This window comes from Lemur catta, chromosome 2 (genome assembly GCF_020740605.2).
Source record: "Lemur catta isolate mLemCat1 chromosome 2, mLemCat1.pri, whole genome shotgun sequence".
NCBI lineage: Eukaryota > Metazoa > Chordata > Mammalia > Primates > Lemuridae > Lemur > Lemur catta.
This window is the reverse complement of record NC_059129.1, coordinates 73807617-73832905: the sequence shown is the minus strand read 5'-3', so window position 1 is coordinate 73832905 and position 25289 is coordinate 73807617. Positions and strand designations below refer to the sequence as shown.

At 38.6% G+C, this 25289-nt stretch overlaps 1 protein-coding gene across 5 annotated transcripts in view; it reads right to left on the bottom strand.

The window, feature by feature from the left end:
- KCNQ5 (potassium voltage-gated channel subfamily Q member 5) overlaps positions 1-25289 on the bottom strand; it is a 493719-nt gene that overhangs the window by 124166 nt on the left and 344264 nt on the right. For all 5 annotated transcript variants that reach the window (XM_045543880.1, XM_045543882.1, XM_045543884.1 and 2 more), the window contains exon 3: positions 1452-1578. In XM_045543880.1, the coding sequence (XP_045399836.1) occupies positions 1452-1578 (127 nt within the window). The remainder of the gene's footprint in view (positions 1-1451; positions 1579-25289) is intronic.

Sequence of the window (25289 nt, the reverse complement as noted above, 5' to 3'; positions counted from 1 at the left end):
CAGAGAATTCAGACAGAGAAAAAAGTCTCCAGAGAGAAAAATCAAATGCCTTTATTAATATGCCTTGGGGCTAGGAGGACCTGCAAGGCTGGGAGTTACCACCTACTTTCCTCCACACCTTAGCATAACAGCTTCAAAAAAGAAGTAAAGCCTATTCTTAGAGAAGAGAGACAGCTGGACAAATAGACTGCATTAGTGAAGGCCAAACAAGGTATTGCAAGATTGATTTAACTTAGAATTTTATTAGATTCACCATTGTAACACCAGTGTCTTACACACAGCCAAATTTCCATTAATTCTGGTTGAATGAATGGAGACTTTTTGAAAGACTATGAAACAAGCATAGAATAAAAGATTCTTCTTAACAGTGCCCATGGATGGGGAGGCACTTTCCTTCTTGAATCCACTTTGCCCCGACCACAGGGAAACAGGAGTAAGGGAGGAAACAGATTATTCAACAATTCCTGACTCTTAAAACACAATGGAAAACCCATTGTAGATGAAGAAGATCATCTAAACTACCTTGTAAATTTAAAAACCCACTTTCTCAGCTTGGAAATAATTGAAATAAGTAAGCTTCATCAAGAACTTCCAGTATTTGGGTTTGAATGACTGCCTAAGAAGTGAGAAGGACAAAAGGGCAAGAAAACCAAATTTAGTTGTCAAATAATAATAATTAATAACAACCACTTTTATATAGAGAGTGTTCAATTTTGTGAGAATACTGTAAAATATATTACTGGGAGAGGGCAGAGATTAACTCCAGAATGCCCATTGGCATCTTCTTTAAGAAGTATATTTTCCAGCTGGAACCCAGGTGAGTGGACTCCCTCAAACACCATAGCAGCTAGGGAGGTATGTGATATTTATTTGGGGATTGTAGAGTGGGTTTGGGAGACTCATATTTCAGAGTGTAGAACATGTTGTTAGGCCTAAAGTTATCAATGCATTAAGTAAACCATATTCTTAATAATTCCTGAAGCATGCTAAATACATTGCCATCCATTCCAGCTGATCAAGAGCATGACCTGGTGTTATGGTGCAGAGCAAAAGGAGTCTTTTATATTTGCTGAAATCAATGCTGCTTCAAATCAGGGCAACACAGATGAACCATATATTTCAGTGTAACTTAATTGATAGAACTGGGTGTTTTAGAGCCAGATCACTTGGCTCAAATCCCAGCTCTATTGCTTACTACCTGTATGACTTTCAGCAACTTACTTTGCCTCTCTTTGCCTCGGTTTCTTCATCTGTAAAATAGGGATAACAAAATATCTATCTCATAGTGTTGTGGTAAGGATTAAATGAGTCAACGTTTTTAAACCCCAAGAGTGCCTGGTCCACGGTAAGTACTCCATGGATGTTACCTTTCAATATTAATCAAATGTTGCAATACAAGAGACAGAGGGTGTGGTGTCACCAATCCAGGGATCTGAGACTTTGATATTCACCTATAACACAGAAGGGCTTTCGGGCAAACCTCAATCTTCCTTGCCATCCTCTATACCGACAACAGCAACCCGCAGACCAGATTCGAATGATGAACTCCAAACCAAAGACGACAATCATCACGAACTCCTAAAATATCAGATAAGACGTGTCAGAGAGAAGCATTATGGAGGAAACCACAGCAAGAAGCTCTATGAATATTTTTGGACATTGAGGCATTTTATCTAGAACATCTAGTTGTTAACGTCTGAAGTTAAGAACATCTCCTCTTCTCCAAATCAAACTAAACCTGGAAAACATCCGAACCTCATGTTGATTCTCTAGGAATCATGGAATGCTATTCCTTTTCAAGTCACTAACACTTTGCAAATTTAGGAGTCAGCTTCAATACTAAATGCGCAGGCTGCATAATGGATCTGTCCCATCCGGAATTTATAGCGTTACTGACTTTAGCTACATGTGAAGTATCTGAAATGAAATAGCACGGATCCTGAAATATAATGGCAAGTTTTACAGAAAACAGAGCTTCATTTTGCTGCAAGGAGTGACATAATCCCTAAACCTTCAAGAGTTGTTCTCAGAGAGAAAGAAATAAATATTTAGAAATATACTGAGTTCTTTTGTTACAGTGTCAAAATCTTCTTATAAAAGAGTAAGTTTAAGTAGCATTACTGTATGTGGCACATATATCGTTTGCCAGAGATGAGACCCTGAATCCTCCAGATCCAAAGCTTGTTAATTAGTATGCTGCCCTTTGTCGAGAGCTGCTAGAAAACAACACCTGCTCCAGCAAAATGACTTTGAGATTATTTAGGAAGAGTTGTGAGTTAACCCTGGGGAAAGGCCAGCTAAAGTGGCTCATTAAACAGTCAGTCACAGAATGAAAAACCAAATGGAATTTGTAAAAGGAAAGCATCTCTGGAGCAAGCTTAGTGCATCACCTTGCTGTCCCTAGAGGGACAGGCACTGCGTTTATGAAAATTAATTTTCCTTTAAAAAATAATTCCCTTTCTTGTTTTTAAACAAGAGTTGACCCAACATTTACAATTTAGAACAATATTTATTATAATTGCTTAATTATAAAAGTGATACATAGTCTTTACTAAAACTTCCAAACATCACTGAAATATAGAGCATAGACAGTAAAAGTTCTAATCCATTCCCCACTCTCCCACCCCACTCCCAAGATAAAAACTGTTACCAAATTTACAAAAATGGCATTTTTGTTGCAAGTTTCAGGCAAATGTCTGTTTCTTTAGTTAGAGCGTGTGATGATATGCTGCACTTTTGAAATGCCTAGTAGTGATATATCATTCTATCCTTCTGTTATTTTGCACTAGAGAATCCACAAATATTTCTCATGATGGGAAATAAATCCTCAATATCATCACTGTTCACTTACAGTGACTTGAAACTGCTTGCGGGATAAGTCTTCGAAGATGACTTTATTATGCACAGATAACCAAAACTAAGGTCAATATACATTCATTAATGATCTGAGGGTTTTGTTTAGTTTTGGCTTTGTTTTGGTTTTGAGTGTATATCTGGGTAGTTGAATCTATTCATTTATTAAGGTGTCTAAGGTACTAGATAATGTTTTTAATCCAACACATCTTTGCACATATAGAAAACATGGTGAGGTCTAAAATGCCCATGTAGCTGTGACTGTGCCCAGCTTAGGTTTAATACCAGGTCCAATTTTTTTATCCCTGCCCCTAACTCCTGCTTGTGCTATGAATTTTTTGACACTTTAATTGTGAAAGGTCATATTATGAGAGATACCCAAGAAAATCCCAAATGTAACCGGAGTGCTCAGCCACTACCATGTAATGATTTTTCTTTTTCATGGAAACAGATGACACCAATGGATGTTTGGACATTGTTTTTAAGTAAGGTATGCCAAGGTCACTACAGTATTTCTGTATTCCAGTGAGACAGGATGAATTACACCTATAAATTCCTTACTCAAGGCCCATTGTTCAGAAATATTGCTTGCTGCTTCTTTTTTGTTTTGTTTTTAAAAGATGTTAGGAAAAAAATGAAAACAGAGTTTCAAAATTCATGAAGCAAAACTGATAGAGCTGAAAGGAGAAATAGAAAAATCCACAATTATATTTGGGGACTTTATTACCCCTCTCCCCAGAACTACTGGAACAGAACCACTACAAAGCAAATTAGCAAGTATATAGACTATTTGAGTGACACATTCAACCTATAGGATCCAGTTGGCAGATACAGAACATTCCACCCAATAACAGCAGAATACACACTTTCCCCCAAACATGCATGGAACATTTACCAAGATAGAACATATCTTACATCATAAACAAACTTCAAAAAGTTTGAAAGAATAAAATCACACAGAATGTGGTCTAGAACCACAATGGAATCAAACTAGAAATCAATAACAGAAAGATAAATCTCTAAATATGTGAAAATTAAACAACACATTTCTCAGTAATCCATTGGTCAAACAGAGAGTCTCAAAGAAAATTAAAAAATGCATAGAACTGAATGAAAATAAAACACCTCAAAATATGTGAGATGCAGTAAAGGCAGATCAGAGAGGAAAATTTATAGCACTAAATGCTTATATTAGTGCTAATTTAGAAATAAGGAAAGGCGTCAAATTAATAATCGAAGTTCCTACCTCAAGAAACTAGATAAAGAAGAGTAAAACCCAAAGAAAGCAGAAAGAAAGAAATCATACAGATAACAGCATAAATTAATGAAATTGAAAAGACAAAAACAATAGAGAAAATCCATGAAATAAAAAAGTGGTACTTTGAAAAAAAATCAATAAAATTGATAAACCCCTGGCAAGCTGACAAAAATCACCAGTATCAGCCATTAATTGGGGGTATCACCACAAATTCTGCAGCCATTAAAAAATGAGAGTTGGCTGTGCACAATGGCTCATGCCTGTAATCCCAGCACTTTAGGAGGCCAAGGTGGGAGGATTTCTTGAGGCCTACAGTTCCAGACCAGCCTGGGCAACATAGTGAGACCCCTGTCTCTACAAAAAGAAATAATAAAAACGAGGGAATACTATGAATAACTTTATGTACATAAATTTTTGACAATGTAGAAGAAATGGACCAAATCCCTCAAAACTACAAATTACCAAAACTCAACAAAGAAGAACTAGATAATTGGAACAGCCCTATAACCTCTAAAGAAATTGAATTCATGATTTAAAATCTCCTAAAAAAAATGTCCATGCCAGATGGTTTCACTGGCAAACTCAACCAAACATTTAAAGAAGAATTATACAATTTTCACAAAATTTCTTCCACAAAATAGAGGAGAAAATACTTCCCAACTCATTTTATGATGCCAGTATTATCCTGTCACTAAAACCAGACAAAGGCAATACAAAAACAAAGTAAAACAAAACAAAAGCATGAACCAATCTCTCGCAGGAACTTAGATAAGAAAATCCTCAACAAAATATTAGCAAATGAAATCAAACAATATGTAAACAATACAGACCATAAGCAAGTAGGATTTATTCCTGGTATGCAAGACTAGCTTAGTGTTCAAAATCAATCAATATAATGCATTATATCATCAAGCTAAAGAAGAAAAAATTATATAATCATATTAATTGGTACAGAAAAAGCATTTGACAAAATCCAACACCCATTCATGATAAAAGCTCCCAGCAAGTTAGGAACAGAAGGTGAACAATTCAATTTGATAAATAGCATTTATAAAAAACCTACAGCTAACATCACACTTAATGGTGAAAGACTGAATGCTTTCCCCTAAAATTGAGAACAACCAAGATGTCTACTTTCACCACACTTATTCAACACAGTACTGTAAGTTATAGTCACTGCAATGGGGCAAATAAGAGAAAATAAGCATACAGTTTGGAAAGGTAAATATAAAATGGTCTCTATTTGCAGATAGTCATTGACGTGATTATCTACAGAAAACATCCCAAAGAATTTACAAAAACACTCTTGGAACTACTAAGTGATTTCAGTAAGATTGCAGGATATATGATCAACGCATAAAAATCAATTACATTTCTGCATACTAACAATGAGCATATGGAAATCAAAATTAAAACCTATATTATTTACAACCATTCCAAGTAAAAAATACTACTTAGATACATACTTAGCAAAACATGTACAGTTGATATATGCTGAAAATTACAAAATGCTGATAAAATTAAAAAATCAGAGAAGACCTAAATAAGCAGGGAGAAATACCATGATCACGAATCAAAGACTCAACATAATAAGGAAGTCAAGTCCTCCCAAACTGACCTATAGGTTTAATGAAATTCCTGTCAAAATCTCAGCAGGGTTTTTTTTTTTTGATACAAACAAACTTATTCTTAAATTTCCATGGAAATGTACAGGCCCTATAATAGCTAAAAACATCTCAACAAAAAAAGAATAAAGCAAGAGGAATCATTTTACCTCATATTAAGGCTACCAGATAGCTCCAGCAATCCAGACCATGTGGTCTTGGTGGAGGGATAGACACATACAACAGTGGAACAGAACAGAGGACTCAGAACTAGACCCATATATATGTGCTCAATTGATTTTTGTTAAAGGTGCAAAAGCAATTCAATGGAGTCTTTTAATAAATGATGCTGGAGAAATTGGACATCCTAGGCAAAAAATATGAACTTCAATCTATACCTCACACTGTATACAAAAATCATTTAAAAATGGACCATGGCATGAAATATTAAACATAAAAAGATATCAATTTTAGTAAAGAATATATGAGACAATTTTGAGGATTTCAGAGTTCTTTAATCATGACATCAAAAGCACAAATTATAAACGGCAAAACTGATAAATTGTACTCCCTGAAAAGTAAAAACTTACTCTGTGACAGCCCATGTACTGAGGATGAAAAAACAAACTATAAACTGGGTGAAAATATTTGAAAACTACATATGTGGCAAAGGACTAATATCTAGAATATATAAAGAAACCTCAAAATTCCACAGTCAAAAAAACTCATTTACAAATTTGGCAAAAGATATGAAGAGGATATTCATAAAAGATGACATATATACCAAAAAGGACATACAGATGACAAATTAGCACATGAAAAGATATTTGACATCATTAGCCATCAGGGAAATGCAAATTAGAACCACAATAAGATATCACTACACAGCTATCACAATGGCTAAAATATAAAATAGTGACAACACAAAATGCTTAAGAGGATACAGAGAAGCTAGATCATTCAAACATTGCTGTTCAGAATGTAAAATAGTACAGTCCCTCTGAAAAGCAGCTTGATATTTTCTTTTTTTTAAAATAGAGACAGAGTCTCACTCTGTTACCCAGGTTGGAGTGCAGTGGTGCAATTGTAGCTCACTGCAGCCTCAAACTTCTGGGCTCAAGTGGTCCTTCTGTCTTGCCTCCCAAGCTGGGACTAAAGGTTCACTAATTTTTAAATTTTTTGTAGAGATGAGGTCTTACTATGTTGCCCAGGCTGGTCTTGAACTCCTAGCCTCAAGCAATCCTCCCACTTTGGCTTCCCAAAGTGCTGGGATTACAGGCATGAGCCACCATGCCTGGCCCTGATAGTTATAAAGTTAAACGAAACAGCTACCATATAGCTCAGCAATTGTACTCTTGGGAATTCATGTCAGAGAAATGAAAACCTATGTTTGTACAAAAAACTGTACATGAATATTCATAGTAGAATTATTCATAATGGCCAAACACTAAGAACAGCCCAGGTGTCTTTCACCATGAGAATGGTTAAACAAGCTGTGGTACATCGGTACCATGGAATGCTACTCAACAGTAAAAATGAATGAACTATTGATACACACAGCAACTTAGATGAATTGCTAGGGAATTATACTGAGTGAAAAAAAGCCAATCCTAACAGGTTACACACTGTATAATTCCATTTGTATAGCATTTTTGAAATAAAAAATTTTTAGAAATGGAGGAAAGATTAGTGGATTTTAGGGGTCAGACTGGTGAGGAGAAGGGGTGGGAAAGTGGGAAGAAGGAAGTAAGGTGTGGCTATTAGGGGACAACTTGAAAGATCCTTGTGATAGAACTGCCAGTATCTTGAGACTGTTGTGTTAGATATACCAATGTCCGCATATGATAAATTGTATAGAACTAAATACACACACACACACACGTGCAAATAGGTATAAGTAAAACTGGAGAAAGCTGACTAAGATCTGTGAATTGTATCAATATTATTATCCTGGTTGTGATATTATACTATAGTTTTACAAAATGTTACCATTTGGGGAAACTGGGTAAAGTATACACAGGGTATCTCTGTTCTATTTCTTACAACTGCATGTGGACCTACAAACATCTCAATAAAAATTTGAATTAAAAAAAAAGCCATTTCCAGCAATCTGGCCAGTGTGGTAGACTCATGAAAGGAGAAGTGTTCTTCAAGTCCAGATGTTAGATCTAATCTCATTGTGCTTTGGTTTAGTGGTACTCTTTAAATAACCCTTTGGATGGGACTCATTTTATTTTCAAATGAGTTTAAAATATAAAAATATGTTATGTTCAGTTGAAATGATTGATATTAGGGATGGTTCTTCTGACCCTCAGCTGTCAAGGTTGACTTTTTGAGGGGTGTTGTCCTGCTTCTTTTGCTCATTGCTTGGAAAAATCACAAGCAGGGCCGGTGCTACGGAGTAGCACTTCCCCTCAAGCAGCTTTTATTGCAGGCTTTTCAGTATAGCATAGAAAGCGAACGTACATTTCCTAAGGGGAAACGGGTCTATCTCCGAGAGTGGAGAAAATGCTGGGGTCTTACCACACTTCTACTTTTATGTCTACACCTTGTAAATGGTGGGTGGATATTCATTATTTCTCTGGGAAAAGGGTGGAGAGTTCTTAGAGCTAAGCGCTCTCCTCAATTTTGTTCTTATATGGTAACTTCCAGGGATTGCCATGACATTTATAAACTGCCATGGTGCTGGTGGGTGTGATTTTTACTATGCTAATGTGTGTTAATGGGGAATGTTAGCTCCTGGTTTCTGTGCATGCTCCTGGTGGGGAAAAGTCCCTAACTTTAAGGTCCTGCTGTTGAAGATTTAGTTCTAAATACTCATTTTCCTCCTTGTTTTTGCACCCTTCCTCTTCTCCTGTGGTTGGTGCTGCCAACCTGCACCTAACATCAGCCATGAGGCATGTTCTGGTGCCTTTCCTGCTGTACCTCAGGATAAATCTATTCATTTTCTCTCACTTGGAGTTAGTTGAAATAAAATGCCCACTATTTACTCCAAATGGCCATTAAAGAGATTAGTGAATAATATTCAGAATACCTGACCTATTTGGACAAAAGCTGTAATGGAAAGCTGGTGTTATTAACCACAGTCCTGTCTTTCCTTATTGAAGCCCTGAGTATCTTGGCTTTGACAGTCCTCCACAAAACCAAAGGCAATGTTTATCATTTTTATCACCGGTTTTGAAGGAGTTACAGTTTCCTCATTTGTCCTCACAGAATTTTGGTTGAACACAGAACATCTTCCCTTCTTCTTAAAGACTAAGGAAATTAAGAAACGTAAGAGGCAGTGGTAGAGCGAAGTCCTGAATTTTATCTAGAATATCTATGGAGAATACTAATCTAGCATTAACCCTCTTTTCTAGATATTAAGGAAGCCTCTTTCATATGCCACACCAGAGAACCGTGGTGCAATTTCATTGATATATACGACTTTGTTGTATCATTTGAGGTTTAAATTCTGTTCTTGCAGTTATTTTGATTTTTAGCTACTTAAAGAGGTTTTAGCTAAAGACTGATCGATTGTCTTCATACAAATTCACAATGCCTAAAAGCTCGTGTTCTAGTTGTTTTCTCATTAATTAACAGCACTGTTCATTAGAACACAGTGACCTTTGTCTAATCTACAAGCTGTCTTCTATGACCATTAGTTTTTCCTGGTTTTATGGCATCAAATAGCATTTTTGTGAAGACGAAATGCTGACATTTTAAACCCTGTGACATTTGCACCAATTCTTGAAGAGCTATGGCTAATTGGATATACAAAATTAGAACTATTGCTTTTATTCAGAATATCAGCATAATCAATTCCCAGCTATTTTTTGCTGATTTGTGTGTGTGTATGAATATACTTAAAGTAACACAGGGCTAGCAAGCCAGCATGCTTCCTTACATAATCCCCTCAGGGAAAGAATTTGTGACGTAAACTGCGTCGTAAATTGCAAAGAAAGACATCCATCAGAAGGGTTGTAGTTATAATTCTTTGTAATTTGGAAAATTCTAGTACAATACATAATAAGGAAATGAAATTAAGATCTAGAGATGGCTCTGCACTTAGATAAAAATGTGGATATAAAAATACAAAAATAAACCATCTATTGGAATTTTGTCTCTTTGGAGAGCAGAAAAATATCCTAAAAACATGCTTGTTAACCATTACTTAGAGGACATCACATGCCATCATCAATCCAGCTAGCTTTCAAATTTCTCCTTACTTTTTGGGAAGGTGTATTAACTATTAGTGGAAGAGAATTTGAAGGAATGAATGTTTTTACCAAAAGAACTGATTTGAGCGGGAGTTGAGGACATATCAACACTTTCAGAATCATGTCTGCATAGAGGTAGTGTGGTGAGAGTATGACAAAACTGTATTAAATTGTTTAGCAGACACTGCCCCGTTTGCGAGTAGGGAGAAGGGGGACATATAAGTGGAAGTGGGTGGGGGAAATTAGAACAAGGTGTGAAGGGGCACGGATACTTCAATGACAGTTTGAAAGACAGTGTGACTAGGGTTAGCCTCATTGGCTGGAAGGTTTAGGAAGACATTGGTAGATGAATTTCTTTTCAGTAGCACCAGCAAAATCCAGGGCCTCTGTAGGTCTTCTTTCTTTTGGTTCAGAAATTCCTGAAATTTCTCTATAAATGATTTATCCACTCAGGTTTTTCACACTGGTTAAAATGTAACTCTTCCTCTGAAAAGTAATTCACTTAATCACACCTATATGATAGTGTTTCACTTACTTCAGAAAGGCATAGGGAAAGGAATAGTTTGAAAATGCCCCATTCTAAATGACTGATTTACATTTTATTACCAAGGAAGGATTAGGGCAGGTTTTTTATCAGACATTGGGAATACAGATTGAGACCATATGAGCCAGAGAGAAGTGGGTCACCCCTTCTTGGGGTGAAGGAGAGCACTATAACAGTCAGGAATAGCAGGACATTCCTGGTTTACTGCTAGGTGTTCAGACTAGAGTGGCCCTAAGCATCCCAGTTACCAGTTGGGATGCCATGATGAGGATTTCTATCCTCTCTTGTAGTGATTTTAGATGCTTGGGGATGGGTTGGCTGCTGTCAGTTGCTACAAAGCCTGCCTGGTATAAGGCAGCCACCCAAGTGACCCCTTCTGTGTTCACGTTTTATGTTTCAAAAGTCATAGATGCATCGGGGCAAAGGATGTCTTAGGCCTTCCCCTTCACCTGCCAAAGGTGGAGTCTGTCCATGGGATTAAGTTGCAGTGGTGCCCTTTGTGGAGGAGCCTGGGTTGGCAATGCATATGATTGGGATTCACGCACGTTCTCTTCTTCCCTCCCTAGGAACAGAAAGCAGGCTCACTGAGTTCTTTTTGGTTGTCCACCCTCCCCCACCCCAAACCTAATTATACCTTAATTGGTTTGAGGTTTATATATGGGTGTGTCTGCATGCAGCTACATGTGTATGTAGCAAAGACTGGAACCAAACCTCTGCATCAAAACCTCCAAGCTGGAGAAAATTGAAAATGGTTTGCTGCACCTTGGACTGAACCCAGATATCTATTCTGTTAGGATTTTGCCAAATAATCACAAATTAACCATCTCAACTTGGAATTGAAGCTGAAAGCCCTGAATCAGGACACCAAAAGAGTCTCCAAAATAAATGAAATCAAACCAAGTTTTCATTTGATTGAAATTGCTAATTTGTCTATTTCTCATTAACCTATAGGATTTTCTTTCTCTTAAGAACGATATGAGCTTGCCCCTAAATAATTTGACTCACAATTTAAAACTAATACTGGTACTGGAAATAAAATGAGGCCATTCTTTTAGTGTTATAATAAGAAAACATGCAAGGGAAATTAATTAATTAATTAATTAATGCCTTTACAATTAAAATTTAAGATATCTATAAAAATTTAAATAAAATTCCTTAAAACAAATGATGTTTACAATGAAGGGAGATATCCCTGGCCTTGAGAAATTGGTATACATCAGCCAAGTTGACTATAAAGCAAATCTTCTCCTGTTGCTGATATTTTTTCTGTGGGTGGAGGTGCACACCTGTGGCGAGACAAGAGTTAGGGTGGCTTCTGTGCTACTGAGAGGCTAAGGATCAGGTCTGAACGGCGTGTGCTCTTGGAGAACTTTCAGAATGTTGAACTTTTCTTACTGGGGCGTCACAGCTCTGTCCTTACAGCTGCCCTTTCCTGGACCAAAGAAATTGCTCTTATACTGAGACATCCTTTGACTTCCAGAATATTTGCCCCTTCCCTCTTCCTTTGAGGTATTTACATGGTGTATAGTAGAACTAACTTCTCTGCAATGTTTACTTCATTTATAGTTGTCTTGCTTTTCATGAATTCACCTTACGAATGTATACTGAATACCATAAACATGCAGAATATGAAAATGAACAGTGTGTTCTACCACCCTTGAGGAGTTTATAGTCTATTTGGGTAAGATAAAACACTCCCACTGGGAAAGTTACAAAATGATACGCCGTGAGTTCTGAGTGGTGGTTCCTAGAGAAACTACTTACCCGTTGCTGTAACTGCTCACCTGAGGCAGGCCCTCACCAAATGTTTGTTGACGTTTCTTTCAGTTCAAGGCTTTGGGGCCAGCAAAACCCAATTAGCATACTGTTTGTTTTATTAATCCATTAAGATCAAAATTCTGAGAAAAAGCTGGCTAGAGGTGGAAATATTGGAAGAAGTTAATTGGCCTATGATTTTTTTTCTGACCTGTCTATTCAGCTTTATTGACACTAATTGCAATGAGATGGTCAATGGCTTCTTACCGCAAGATGTCTTGGTGTCAGTGTGCATTTATTTTGATAAAGCTATAGGACAGTAATGACCTAATTTCACTCCTGTGGTTTATACTACTAAATAATTTTTATTTTTGTTTGTGGTCATGGGATATCTCTTCTCCTTTTCACTTTTCTGTTAGCATGCTAAGATTTTTCATCAATGGTTACACCATTGTTCTTAAGACAGGCTGGGGAAAGAGAAAAAGTGAGAGTTTATTCCTTTTATTTGACGATGTTTTAGGCAGATCTCCAAATGCCTTGGTTTTTGTAGGAAATTCAGGATAGAGCCAAAATGGCTCCTGAAGGCTGAGCTGAAGCAGGCAGTGTGTTTTATTTATTCAGCCATGAGGAAAGCAGAAGCTGTGTTGATGAAGGGGCTGAACTCTGAGAATCTCAGCTATTGAGCTGTCAGTGGGAAAGGTGTTCTGCTTGTTGAAGGAATGTGAAAATGGTGGGTATAACCCAGAAGAAATAGAAACCTTTGGGATCATGGCTTTCAGAGGAAGAAAAGGCTATGGGTAGTGTTGGAGTCCGGCAGAAATCAGATACTATTTTGCTTTCTTTTCATACCCTTAAGCTTCCTGTAGACCTATATGCCCACTGGGAGAAATCGCTATGTTTTCTCAGATCATCTGACCCACCCTCCTTCTAGATCTTCTGGCAAAACCAGAGATATTTTGATACAAAACTTAGCCTTGCCTTCCTCCTCTCCTACTCATGATGATTGTTTTCTCTTAGAAACACCAAAGTTCATTTCATTACCTAAGATTATATATTTTTCCCGTTACTATGGTATGTGTTATTGGTGTTAGTTTACTGTGACAACGTAACAGCCTTTGGTGAGCTTTGAGAGGTAGGAAAACACACACCTCTTCCTGTGCATATTGCAAACACACTTGTATGCTCACTCATACAAAAACTTTCAGAACTTGATGTTGGAACTTAGTCAACTAGGCTCATGCAGAAAAACAGGAAAGGCAAAAATTTAAGAATGAAAATATACAGGAGACCCTATTAACAGAACTTACTACCACACATAGAAAGTGCATATTAGCTTTCTGTGCAATCTCTGATCAACATAAAAAAATTAACTATCCCCAAAGTACATAAATCAGGCATTGTAACAATATTTCATTAATAACACTTTCTAAATTGAAGGAAAATTTAAAGTTTTCTGCCATTTAAAACATCTGGATCACAAAGAAAAATCAAATATATGCAGGATCATTTATTTTAATAGTTTCAATTTTATTAACCATGTGAATTTTCACAGTGTATCCTTTATGAAATCTCTCATGACTCTGGGATATTTATTTTTATCACTGATTGTTTCTAGTCATCTATCAAAATCATTCAAGACCAGTCATGCTATAAATCAAGTATACTCTCAGATTGAGTAAGATGAAGGGCCTGATCTTAGACAATTTTGATCTAATTTAAAAAGCCCTTCTGTTTGTTGTTCACTAAACAATAAATTAAGAATAAATATGTCTTCTATAATTATTGGCTTAAGCAAAACTGAGATGAGGATATACACAAGAAAGCTACCTGGGAAATTTTTAAGTGTTTTAGAATGCCCATTTTTTATGATCCCTAAGCATAAGACATAGCTCATGGCGAATATTTATCAATTAGATTTAATGGTGAGTTATCCTGACAGCTGAATCTAAGGAATACCTGGAGGTATCCTTTGTTTCTGTAATAATCTATGTTGTGTTATCCACCAAGCTACATTCTGATCATCATTTGTTTTTCTGAAGTTTCCCTGCTGGAAGAAAATGCCCTGTCTTGCTTTGTCTACTTTTTATCTCAGACAGAGATAATTTTTATTGCACATAAGCCATCACCCTTATTTGCCCATAGTATTTGGAATGTTTTTACTGCCAAACACTTCTCACATCAACACATCTTAACTGATACATCAGTGCCTGCTTGTCACCCATTATGCACACCTGCCAAACAACCTCTCATGGGTGGTGGCCCCTATCTGCAGGATGAATTGCCATCACTTGGACTGATTTGGAAAGTCACTTAGTATAGGAGGGAACTGATCTGTCACAGTAACTTGAAACCCTCCTCTGTGCTCCTGTTCTTTTATTTGGCTGTAGACTTATTCTTACCTGGCAACATGACACTTGATTTGGAGACCATAGTAGTAGTTTAATGATATATGAGAGGGCCAACTCACAATTTTAACTAATAAAGCCTCCTGTACACAATTGGTGACCAAAGCCAAGGAAATATGTGTTGAATTTACAGGACATAAGCAAGAAGTAGGCTTTGGACAAAAATAACTGTCTTTTCAGAAGTAAGGGTCTGCTGCTGAAAAGAATGCACTGGAGAGAGAAAGTGCACTTCTTCCATTTGCTACGCAGCATGGGATGCCTGAATAGATGTAAAATGATACAGCCGTGTCAAGTTGACCTTTTGTAAAATGTAGACAAAGAAGTCCTGGAGCAAAGTGCGCTGGAAGTAAATGTACGGCCTGGCTCAGAGTGCACAGGGAGGTTGGTCTGGAGGAAAAAGGAACAAGGGATCCACAGGGGTGGATTCTCCTCTTGAAACAAGGAGGGCTGTGGGAAATTTCCTCAGATGAAAGGGAAACAGCTCTTGCCTCTCTCTTGTTTGCAACCTGCTTACCTTCCAGGCCAGTCCATGAAGCCTCTAGGGAGGCAAAGCCATCACACCCACCTACAGGCAGCCTCATTGTGCCGCTGCTTCCATCACAGCCTCTTGTGATTGAAGCCCCAAGAATCTCTATGCAGGTGTGGAAGTGGGGGAGACTCTTCCCTGCTGCTCCTTTACTCCCCATCCCCATATCCTGGCAGGCAGGGAACAGAATCACAGCAAGTTTCCCCCTCGCCCCCAGGAAAGAGTATCTAGAGTCACTGAAAGTACAGGGTTCAAAGACTAGCTTTATATTTCCAAGATTGGGATCTTATCAGAGACTATAAATCATTTATCCTGTTGAAAGTTCCTATTTTTACAATTCTGTTATTTTACTCTGCTTGTTTGCATAGTAAAGATGGGTTAACAGAATCTTATTTTCTTCAAGAGCCCAAATACAATTCTTCACTTCCATTCAGACTCCGCTAATTCAGAATTTGTGATAATTCCATTAGGGTTCGGCTGATACTTATTTTTCTCCCATTTATTAAAAGAGGATTTACTAGGCAATTTAAGAACAGAAATGAGAGGACAAGGGGGAAGGTTTAGCATAGTTAAGAGGAAATACTTTTCAAGATCCTTAATAGCACTTATTTGCATTTAAACAATTAATGGAATAATTACAACCAAGCCATCTCATTCATTAAAGAAAATCCAGCAGGAGCTTTATTTGGCAACAGTTTGTTAGCAGAGATTCCCCAAGTATCGACTCAATGGAAAATTGGTAAGAGATATGCCTCCTCCCAAATTCTAATTACCCCCTTTCAATCATCTTAAATGCTTCCCAAACATTGAGATAATTATTCCAATAAGCTACAGCTAGCTGCATAAATTAATACACAAATATGTGTCAGTCTGTCCCACAGGTAGCTCTGGGCCCCTGTGATGAGTGGAGGCAGTGCCTAGCCTAGCTGAACCATGACAAGCTGGACCAGAAGGAAGGGTCTACAGTTGATCCAAGGGGCTTGAGACTCACTTCCACTGCCCTATCTTCACTAGCTCCTTGCTCTGAATTTGCATATTGTTCTGATCCTTTTTATATCTCTACAAAAAAGAGACAGACCTACCGAATAGATAGGCCTACTTGCCTCTCTCTCCTTGACACTGGCCCCTGAATACCTAAAATGCTGCAAGTTCCAGGGAAGCAGAAGGCCAGCACGGGGACTTGACTGGGTCAGTGTCAAACACTGGGCTCATTAATTCAGTGCTAGTGGGATGCTCAGGACAAAGTACAGAAAATGGAGACTTCACTATGTCTCTTTTCTTCATTTAGCAGAGCCACGGGGGTTAGGAGTATGGAGGGGTTCTGCTACTTATGGGATGTGTGCAATTTAACTTTATCTCTCTGTGCCTCAGTTTTCTTTTCTATAAAATGGGGAAGAAAACTCCATTGTTGATAGGGTTGTCACCAGAATTTAAATGAATTAATATTTGTACAGTGCTTAGAACAGTGCCTGATACATAGAAACCACTTTATAGCAGTTAAATAAAAGAAAGCCATTTATTAAATATTTACTGAGTGCTTACTATGAGGCAGGTACTTTTCTAGATGCTGGGGATGCAGAAGTGAACACAGTAAAAAAAAAAAAAAAATCCCTGCCCATTTGATGCTTCCAGTGGAGGGAAGCAGATAATATAATAAACAAGTTATATTTTATAGAACATTGGAAGATAAGTGCTATCGAGAGTGATAACAGAGAGTAACGGTGCTGGGAAGAGTTGGCAGGTTTCCAGCCATAAATAGGAGAGTCAAGGTAGGCCTTTTGCAGCAGACCAAAAGTTGTTAAGGGGATGAGTCAGGCAGCAATGGATCTCGCCCCTTGGTAGACACAGCGCTCTGGGGTTGGGACCTCAAAATGGCACTGGCCACAGTGCTCAGGGTTTGTAAGCCAGTGGGACCCTGCTGTGCCTTCTCTGCAGAGCAATGCCACTGCACAGTTTCCAGCCAGCTCCCTGTGTCAGTCCGGCAGCCTACTGAGGTGGAGGGGCCTCCTGCAGTTCTGATTCCAATTCCATGGGAGAGGTGTGAAGCCCTGGGGTTCTCTCCTGTGTCCCTTCCCCAGGTTCGGGTGCCTTCTCCATGTACCTCTGATCCTGCTAAGTGGGTCACCCCACGTCCCTCTCCTTCTCTTCAGGAACCTCCTGTCAGCGCTGTTGAATTCCAATGCTCTGAGATGATCGATCTACTTGCTACTTTGAATCCTCTCCGTGAGAACAGCATGTGCAAGCTGCTTCCATCCATCATCATGGCCCCTCCCTGGCATTGTAAGAGCGTTGGCTTTTACTCTGTGAGAAGGGGGGGGGGATGTTCCAGGACAATGGCCCAGGCAGAACAGTTGAACGGGATAAGCAAGCATTGTAGGGTTGGATTCTCTGTCTCCTCACCACAGCGGCTACTGTCCCTCACCAGGTTTTGGTAAAGATGGGAGATTCTCTGAGAGGAACTGGGCACCCACAGATGATCCAAGGAGCAGGGCATAGAAACTGGGACAAGACTCAGATGTATGTCTATTCTAGGCAAGAGAATAGGAAGGAGAATCTAAGCTGAGAACAAGGCATTCCCTCACATGCTAAAAGCAGAAGCCTGAAAATATAAATATATCATATGCTCATTAGATAATTTTCCATGATGATCAGAACCTGCATGTGGGTACTATTCTGCCAAATGCCAGCTCACAGTTCCTCAGTCCTAGTTGTCAGTGTGGCCATGAACCGACAAGCTTCCAAGAGTGGCTTTGAGGAGATGAGAAACAATGTTAGATTTGATATTGTTTATTGGCAGTAAAGGAAAGAAAAATAGCAGATATGGGAAGAATCATCTTATATCTGATTTTTATATACTTTCCAAGATAAATTTAAATGGAAATTCAAAGCACTTGAAATGTTTTATTTATGAGTTTGTAGGATATAAAACCCTACAATTCCTGCTTATCCTGTTCAACTGCTCAAGTTATTCTTGCTGAAAATCTGGAACATCAATTATGTTGCAACAGTTTTGGTAAAAATGCCATCATTTTCTCAAAATTTGATAAATGTCTGGTTCAGATGTCTCTGGAGTAGTATGAAGATAGAAAGAATCAGATTGGGCTAGGTGCGGTGGCTCACACCTGTAATCCTAGCACTCTGGGCGGCCGAGGCAGGAGGATTGTTTGAGCTCAGGAGTTTGAGACCAGCTTGAGCAAGAGCGAGATCCTGTATCTACTAAAAATAGAAAAATTATCTGGGCATAGTGGCATGCAACTGAAGTCCCTAATTGGGAGGCTGTGGCAGGAGTATCACTTGAGCCCAGGAGTTGGAGGTTGCAGTGAGCTAAGATGACACCACTATACTCTATCTGGGGTGACAGAGTGAGACTGTCTCAAAAAAAAAAAAAAAGAATCAGATTGCTTTTTCACTTTTTCTGGCATGTAAACCTAAGTTGAGGAGAAGAGACTTCAAATTTCTTTTATTTGCTGACTTTGGGGCTGCATGTAAAGGAGTGACCATAAAGTGAGAATGTTACTAAAGAGGTTGGGGCAAAATAGTACTCTCTTTCCCTGTCTCTCAATCATAATTTTGAGTGTTCAAGATGTTAAGAAAACCATATGGCTTATAATTGATACTATTACTTAAATGTTGAGGTCTGCGAGTGTTCGGGAAAGACACTGCTGATGGGAAGGAGGGCAGTGGGATGACTGTCGTCATGCAGAGTGCACCCAGCATTCATAGGCTGGCACCTGATTCATACAAGTTGAATGTGGTTATTTGCTTTGGTGATATTTTGTCTGTTGGAAAGAGAATCTACTTGAATAATGTTTTTGTTCATCTGAGATGGCAGTCTTGTAAAAAGTGGCTAGTCACTATAGTGGTTAGAAATTTCCATCTTATAATTAAAAAAAATATTGTTGGCAGTTGAAAGAAACCTAAAAATGAATTCTGGCATTGGCTAGGGTCAAATCATGTTGACATTTTATTTCATCCCTCTATATTTCTGAATATTACTGAGTCAAGAGAAAGAGTAATCCTGCATTTCAGATGGATTTTTTTTTTTTCTTGGAGATTTTCCCAAGCAATTAATTTTTCTCTTTTGCCTTCTTGCCCTCATCTCCTGCAAGTCCCAAACTTTGATATACTTTTTAAAATTGATAGCTATCATTTGATGATATATCAAGGGAAATTCACGGATGTGGGAAACTTAAGGCTTATTTGTTCTTTAATAATTTTTGCCCTTTGACATCATTCTGGCCTAATGAGGCAGATGCTTGTGCCACGGACTGAACTACTGTATTGATATTTGCTGCTCAGGTACTTGGCCAGGATTATTGATGTCAGAGTCTTAAGGCTAAGGACTGATGCTTACAGTTCACATCAGCTTAGATGAGTGGCTCTCAAGGGGCAGGACATTACCTAAGATGTGTTAGGAGGCAATTTTGATTGACCCAGTGATTGTTGGAAAGAGAATTGGCATTTGGGGAAGATGCTAGATTCCTGCAAAGCATTGATTCCACATAACCTTGGACATTTATGAAGATGAAAGAAACTAAGCCTTCCAAGGTGCTCCATTTCTTGGAGAACTCCATCCCTCTGTCTTGTAAGGAAATTGGCAGTGGTAGGTGATTGCAATCACCCTAAAGTTGCCTGTTTTTTATATCTTAGATTTAGGTTTAAGAATGCTTCTTAGTGAGCCCTTTTGAAAAATTAACTTCAGTGGGTCTCGGTGCAATTTTAACACCTAGCTCCTTCACAGGAAGAAGGCTCCTCCCATGATTTTGCTTCCATCATCCAGGACCACCAAGACTTTTTTAAAAAATGAAGACTTATAAACTAATAGTCTAAGTAGTTAAATGTCAGGACTGAAGATGATGCAGGTGGTAAGCCATGTCCTGGGAAGGTACCTAATGAAATGTGTCAAGTCTAAATTTTAAAAGAAAGGTTGCTTGAAATTGAGGTTCCAGGTCACAACACAAAGTTGAAGAGTGTTAATATTGGGTCTGTTTTTGCTTGTCATAATGGATACTATTTCCATATCCATTTTTTCACTCTCCACCTCTAAGGAGTCCTTCATTTCCCCCATCTACCCATGATCTCCAAATCCAGATTCTCACATCTCCTGGACTATAGATAAATATTTCCAGTACCTCCTGATGGTCCCCAACTGAGCAAAATGTAATATATTGAAGACTAGCCTATCTTTCCTCTGAACCTGTCGGATGCCTGTGTTCTTAGTCTTGGCTGATGACATCACTATCTGACCACGCCCCTAAGTCAGAAAGCGCAGGCATTCTCACCTCCATTCTCTCACCTTAAACACTACCCTTTGTTGGCTTAGCCCTGGAAATGTCCCCTGAATTAGCCTTTCCTCTCCATCTTCTCTGCCTCTGTTTTAGTCCAGATGCTCATTATGTAGCTCTTGGGCAATGCAGTAGCTTCCATTCTTTCCTGTCTTCCGTGGTTCATTCTCCCTTCCAGTTATTCTCCAAGGAGTAGTCAGAATTATCTTTCCCAAACCAAAATTTGATCAGGTCATTGTGCTACTTAAAGACTCCCTTTCAATTTCCATCACTTAAAGCATAAAATTCACATGACTTTACTTAGAAAACTAGGTTATTCTCTGTCTGTTTCCAACCTTCGAGCTTCTGTTTATTTACCCGACTCCCAGAAAATCTAGCCAGACTGACCCAGACCCTTGTGATGTTAGACTCAGCTTAAAGGTCTCCACCTCTGGAAACTTTCTCCAACTGCCAGTGGAGAACAAGTCACCCCCTCTGTTAGCCTCTAATTCCACTTACTTTGGACTCTCTCACTTAAGCGTGAATGAGATCAGAAATGAGCTAGGCCACCGAGCCAAGACATAGTAGGTACTCATGGCATGCTTGTTTAATGCATGGTTTAAAGCTAACCATGTGTCAAAAGTGAAATATAAAAGTATCACGTGAGGTCTGAGGAGGAAGTGATAACTATGTCTTGGCTCAGTTAATCTAAGATCTTACAGGAAGCTGTTTGGAGACATTAGTCTATTTTTTTTTTTGCCTCTGGAGATCATTAGAGAATGACTCAGCTATTACTAAACGACTTTTTAATTAAAATACATTAGTGTTGAATAACTGGCTAGGTCTTTGCAGTAATTCTTGCTATATGATCCTATTCATTTTTAATGTTGGCTACAGACTCATGTTATACTATTATTCTTTAATGTTAATGATCAGCCTGCTTTGATATCAGAGTATTTGCTTTAATAACATAAATGATTGATTAGCACAGACTGAGAAGGGTAAATGAAACTCAGGAGAAAATGAGGAAGAGTGAAAAAAGAGGTAAAAATTAGCAAATAATCACTTTAGATTTTGAAACTTGGACTCCTCATTACTTAATTATACTCATCTTTATAGGTCTTCCAAATGAGTGAAAATTTTTTTTTGGAATTTAATACTGGTAAAATTGCAAGATTAATTGAAACCAGAGTATTTTAATGTCTCCATGGAGGCACTGAACCTAATACTAATTTATTAAAAAGCTTGCTATTGGCCGGACACGGTGGCTTATGCCTGTAATCCTAGCACTCTGGGAGGCCGAGGCGGGCGGATCACTTGAGGTCAGGAGTTCGAGACCAGCCTGAGCAAGAGCGAGACCCTGCCTCTACTAAAAACAGAAACAAATTATCTGGCCAACTAAAAATATATATAGAAAAAAAATTAGCCTGGCATGGTGGCGCATGCCTGTAGTCCCAGCTACTCGGGAGGCTGAGGCAGGAGGATCGCTTAAGCCCAGGAGTTTGAGGTTGCTGTGAGCTAGGCTGATGCCACGGCACTCACTCTAGCCCAGGCAACAGAGCGAGATTCTCTCTCAAAAAAAAAAAAAAAAAAAAAAAAGCTTGCTATTAGTACAGGAGAGCAAAACCTGGATCTAGTCATTCATTTCATGTAGCTGATGGCTTTATCCTGCATCTCTTTTGTTCCAGGCACGGAGTCCCTATTTTGCGTCAGGCATTGAGGCTAAGGTGGTGAATGACCAGGGCCCACTATTAGGGAGCTTATATTCTGATGACAGAAACCAATAATGAAAAATAATAACAAATAAGCAAGAAAATATCAAATAGTGACAAATTCTATAAAGACAATAAAACAGGATTACATGGGGAGAATTACTACTGGCTTTTCTAGATTGGATGGTCAGGCTATTCACGTATATAGTGAACATTTCCTACACACTAGGCACTGCAAGACACACTAGGAAAGACAAAGGCTGCCTACATATCGTCCCTACTCTTATGTAGTTTTCAGTCTAACAGAAATAAAATATTTGTGTGGAAACCAATAACCATACCAGAGCGTGACAAACACTGTCACAGACCACCCCCTGCTATAGAGCTGTGCTGGACCCCAGAACACAGAGGAAGGGAATAGAACAACTCAGGGAGAACTTTTAAGAAGAGGAGACATGAGCGAGAATTAAAAAAATGAATAGGAATTACCAAGGCAGTGAAGGGAAGTGGTAGAACTGGGCTTTCCAAATAGAAGGAACGTCATTTATAAAGGCACAGAAGCAGGGTGTATGGAAAATGTGAATGGTTTAGTATTATTGGATTGTAGCATATGACTGAGAAGGTGTGTACACATGTACACGCACATGTACTGGTGTATATGTGGTCACCTTTAAGAGCAGTTGGTGCAGAAGTTAGCCTAGGGATGTGGGAAAGACCAGGATGTGAGAAGCCTATGTGTGGCAAGGTGCGATATTGTGAAATAGACGGTATATTTGGTCTTTGTCCTTGTTTCCTGGTATACAACTCCTAAAATCCTTGGAATCTCCAAAGTGATAAATGTCTTTTGTGTACTATGAGTTGGCTGGTGGCTGGAGGCCCCTAGGGAGCTTCAGGTTGGGGGCTGGTCACCAAAAATACTAAGACAGGATTAAGAGGATTGGGACTCTCAGCTCCACCTCCCAATATGTGGGGAAAGGGGCTGAAGCTTAGGTTGATTGCCAATAGCCAATGATTTAATCAATCATGCCTATGTAATGAAGCCTCCATAAAAACCCAAAAGGATAGGGTTTGGAGAGCTTCCAGATAGCTGAACACATGGACGTTCTCCGAGGGTGAGGCTCCAGGGGAGAGCACGGAAGATCCGTGCCCCTTCCCACATAACCTTGCCCTTTGTATCCCTTCATCTGTATCCTCTGTAATGTCCTTTATAATAAACCAGTAAATGAATTGTTTCCCTGAGTTTTGTGAGCCATTCTAGCAAATTAATCCAAGTCAAGGAGAGGGTGATGGGAAACCTGATTTATAACTGGTCATTAGGAGCAAGGTGAAACAACTTGACACTTCTGACTGGTGTCTCCAGTCGGGGGCAGTCTTGTGGGACTGAGCCCTCAACTTGTGGGATCTGATGCTATTTCGGGTGTGTGTCCGCTGTAGAACTGAACACTTGCTTGGTGTGTGGGGGAAATCCCCCACACAGCTGATGTCAGAAGTGTTCTGTGTTGTGAGAGTAGAGTAGGAAAAAGAGTTTGTTTTTTCTCTCAAGACAAAGTATGAAATTGAATCTTTTAATTCTGAAAATTATTTGGAGCTTCACTTTAGGTTAAAAACAGGAAAAGACAGAATAATCTAAATGTCATAGATTTTACATACTGAGAAGATGTCAAAATACTTAAAGTTAAACAAAGTGAAAAAAGAAGTTTATAATTATATCATATTATCCTGTATTTTTAATAAAAAATATACTCAGTTTGCTCTGCTGTAACAGTTTTAAAATTTGTTTTTAAGTTTAGCACCATAGAACATTATTTTTCAATCTAAACTGCCTGAAAGCTTCCTTTATTAAAATTTAGGCTAATTTAAAAAATTTGAACTGTTGAAAATGCGTTTGTAAAGCTTAAAGATTTCTTTAATACAGCTTGATAAAAGGAGAATAGAAAAGTTTGATTGGGTGAAGAGTACTACAAACCACGGTCTGATAGAGGTTTTTATCCTTTTTTTATTTGATCTAAAAGACGACAACCCCCATCTAAGCTTGTGTTGCTGATCCTTTCACTTAAAAAGACCATATTACCAAGCAGAATATGATGTGTGCTTTTGAATGGTTAGAATAGGTAAACTCTAGCCACTTAAATACTGAATTTGGTGCCACAATGCAACATATGCATTGCTGAAAAGCCTGGTTTTGAGCAAGATTTCACAATGGAAAAAATAGGGTTTATGATTAAAATACAATTAGGGCAAACCATTCTAAAACTATGGAACTTTGTAAACAGAGACCTAATGAAACAACAATCCTAGTAAGATATAAGTACAGTTAAAAAGATATGTCCAATTCTAACAAGGAAATGGTTCAGTCATCCTGGCCTTCACCTACACCAAGGTAGAGTTTGATGGCTTGGGATGTGAGTAAGTAGGCAGGCTGCTGGGTTTTGGAGATAAGGGCACCCTGCCACATGTCACAGGTAGAGACAGAGGTGCTGGCTTTGCACAACATGTGGTGATACTAAAGGAGGATCACTTCTGCCATCATTTTATGTTTGTGTCTTCTGCACAAAGACAGGGGAGAATTGTTTCATAAATATCTTCCAAGGCACAGCACGTGTCCAAAATAAAAAAGGTGAGGCTGGGTGTAGTGGCTTGTACCTGTGATCCCAGCACATTGGAAGGCTGAAGTGGGAGGATCACTTGAGCCCATGAGTTCAAGACCAGCTGGTGAAACATAGCCAGACTCCATTTCCACAAAAAAATAAAAAAATTAGCCGGGTGTGGTGGCGCACACCAGTAGTCCTAGCTACTCGGGAGGCTGAGGTGGGAGGATCACTTGAGTCTAGGAGTTCTAGCCTGCCATGAGCTATGATCCCGCCACTGCATTCCAGCCTGGGTGACAGAGCAAGACCCTGCTTCTAAAAAATAACATAAATTAAAAAATAAAAATAAAAAAGTTGGATATAGCAGTACTTCATTCCTTCAGTCTTGCTGCATTCAGCTAGGCCAATGTGCTTTATGCTCAGCTGCTGTTATTTGGGAAAAATCATCTCTAATTTCCATGTTACATTAACATCATTACTCTATTTACAATTGCGTAAATTGCGGATGCGGTAATTTGCCTTAGGGAAACTTAAGGTAGAAGATAGACTGTGTTTGCATAATACCTTAAATTCTCTACCTG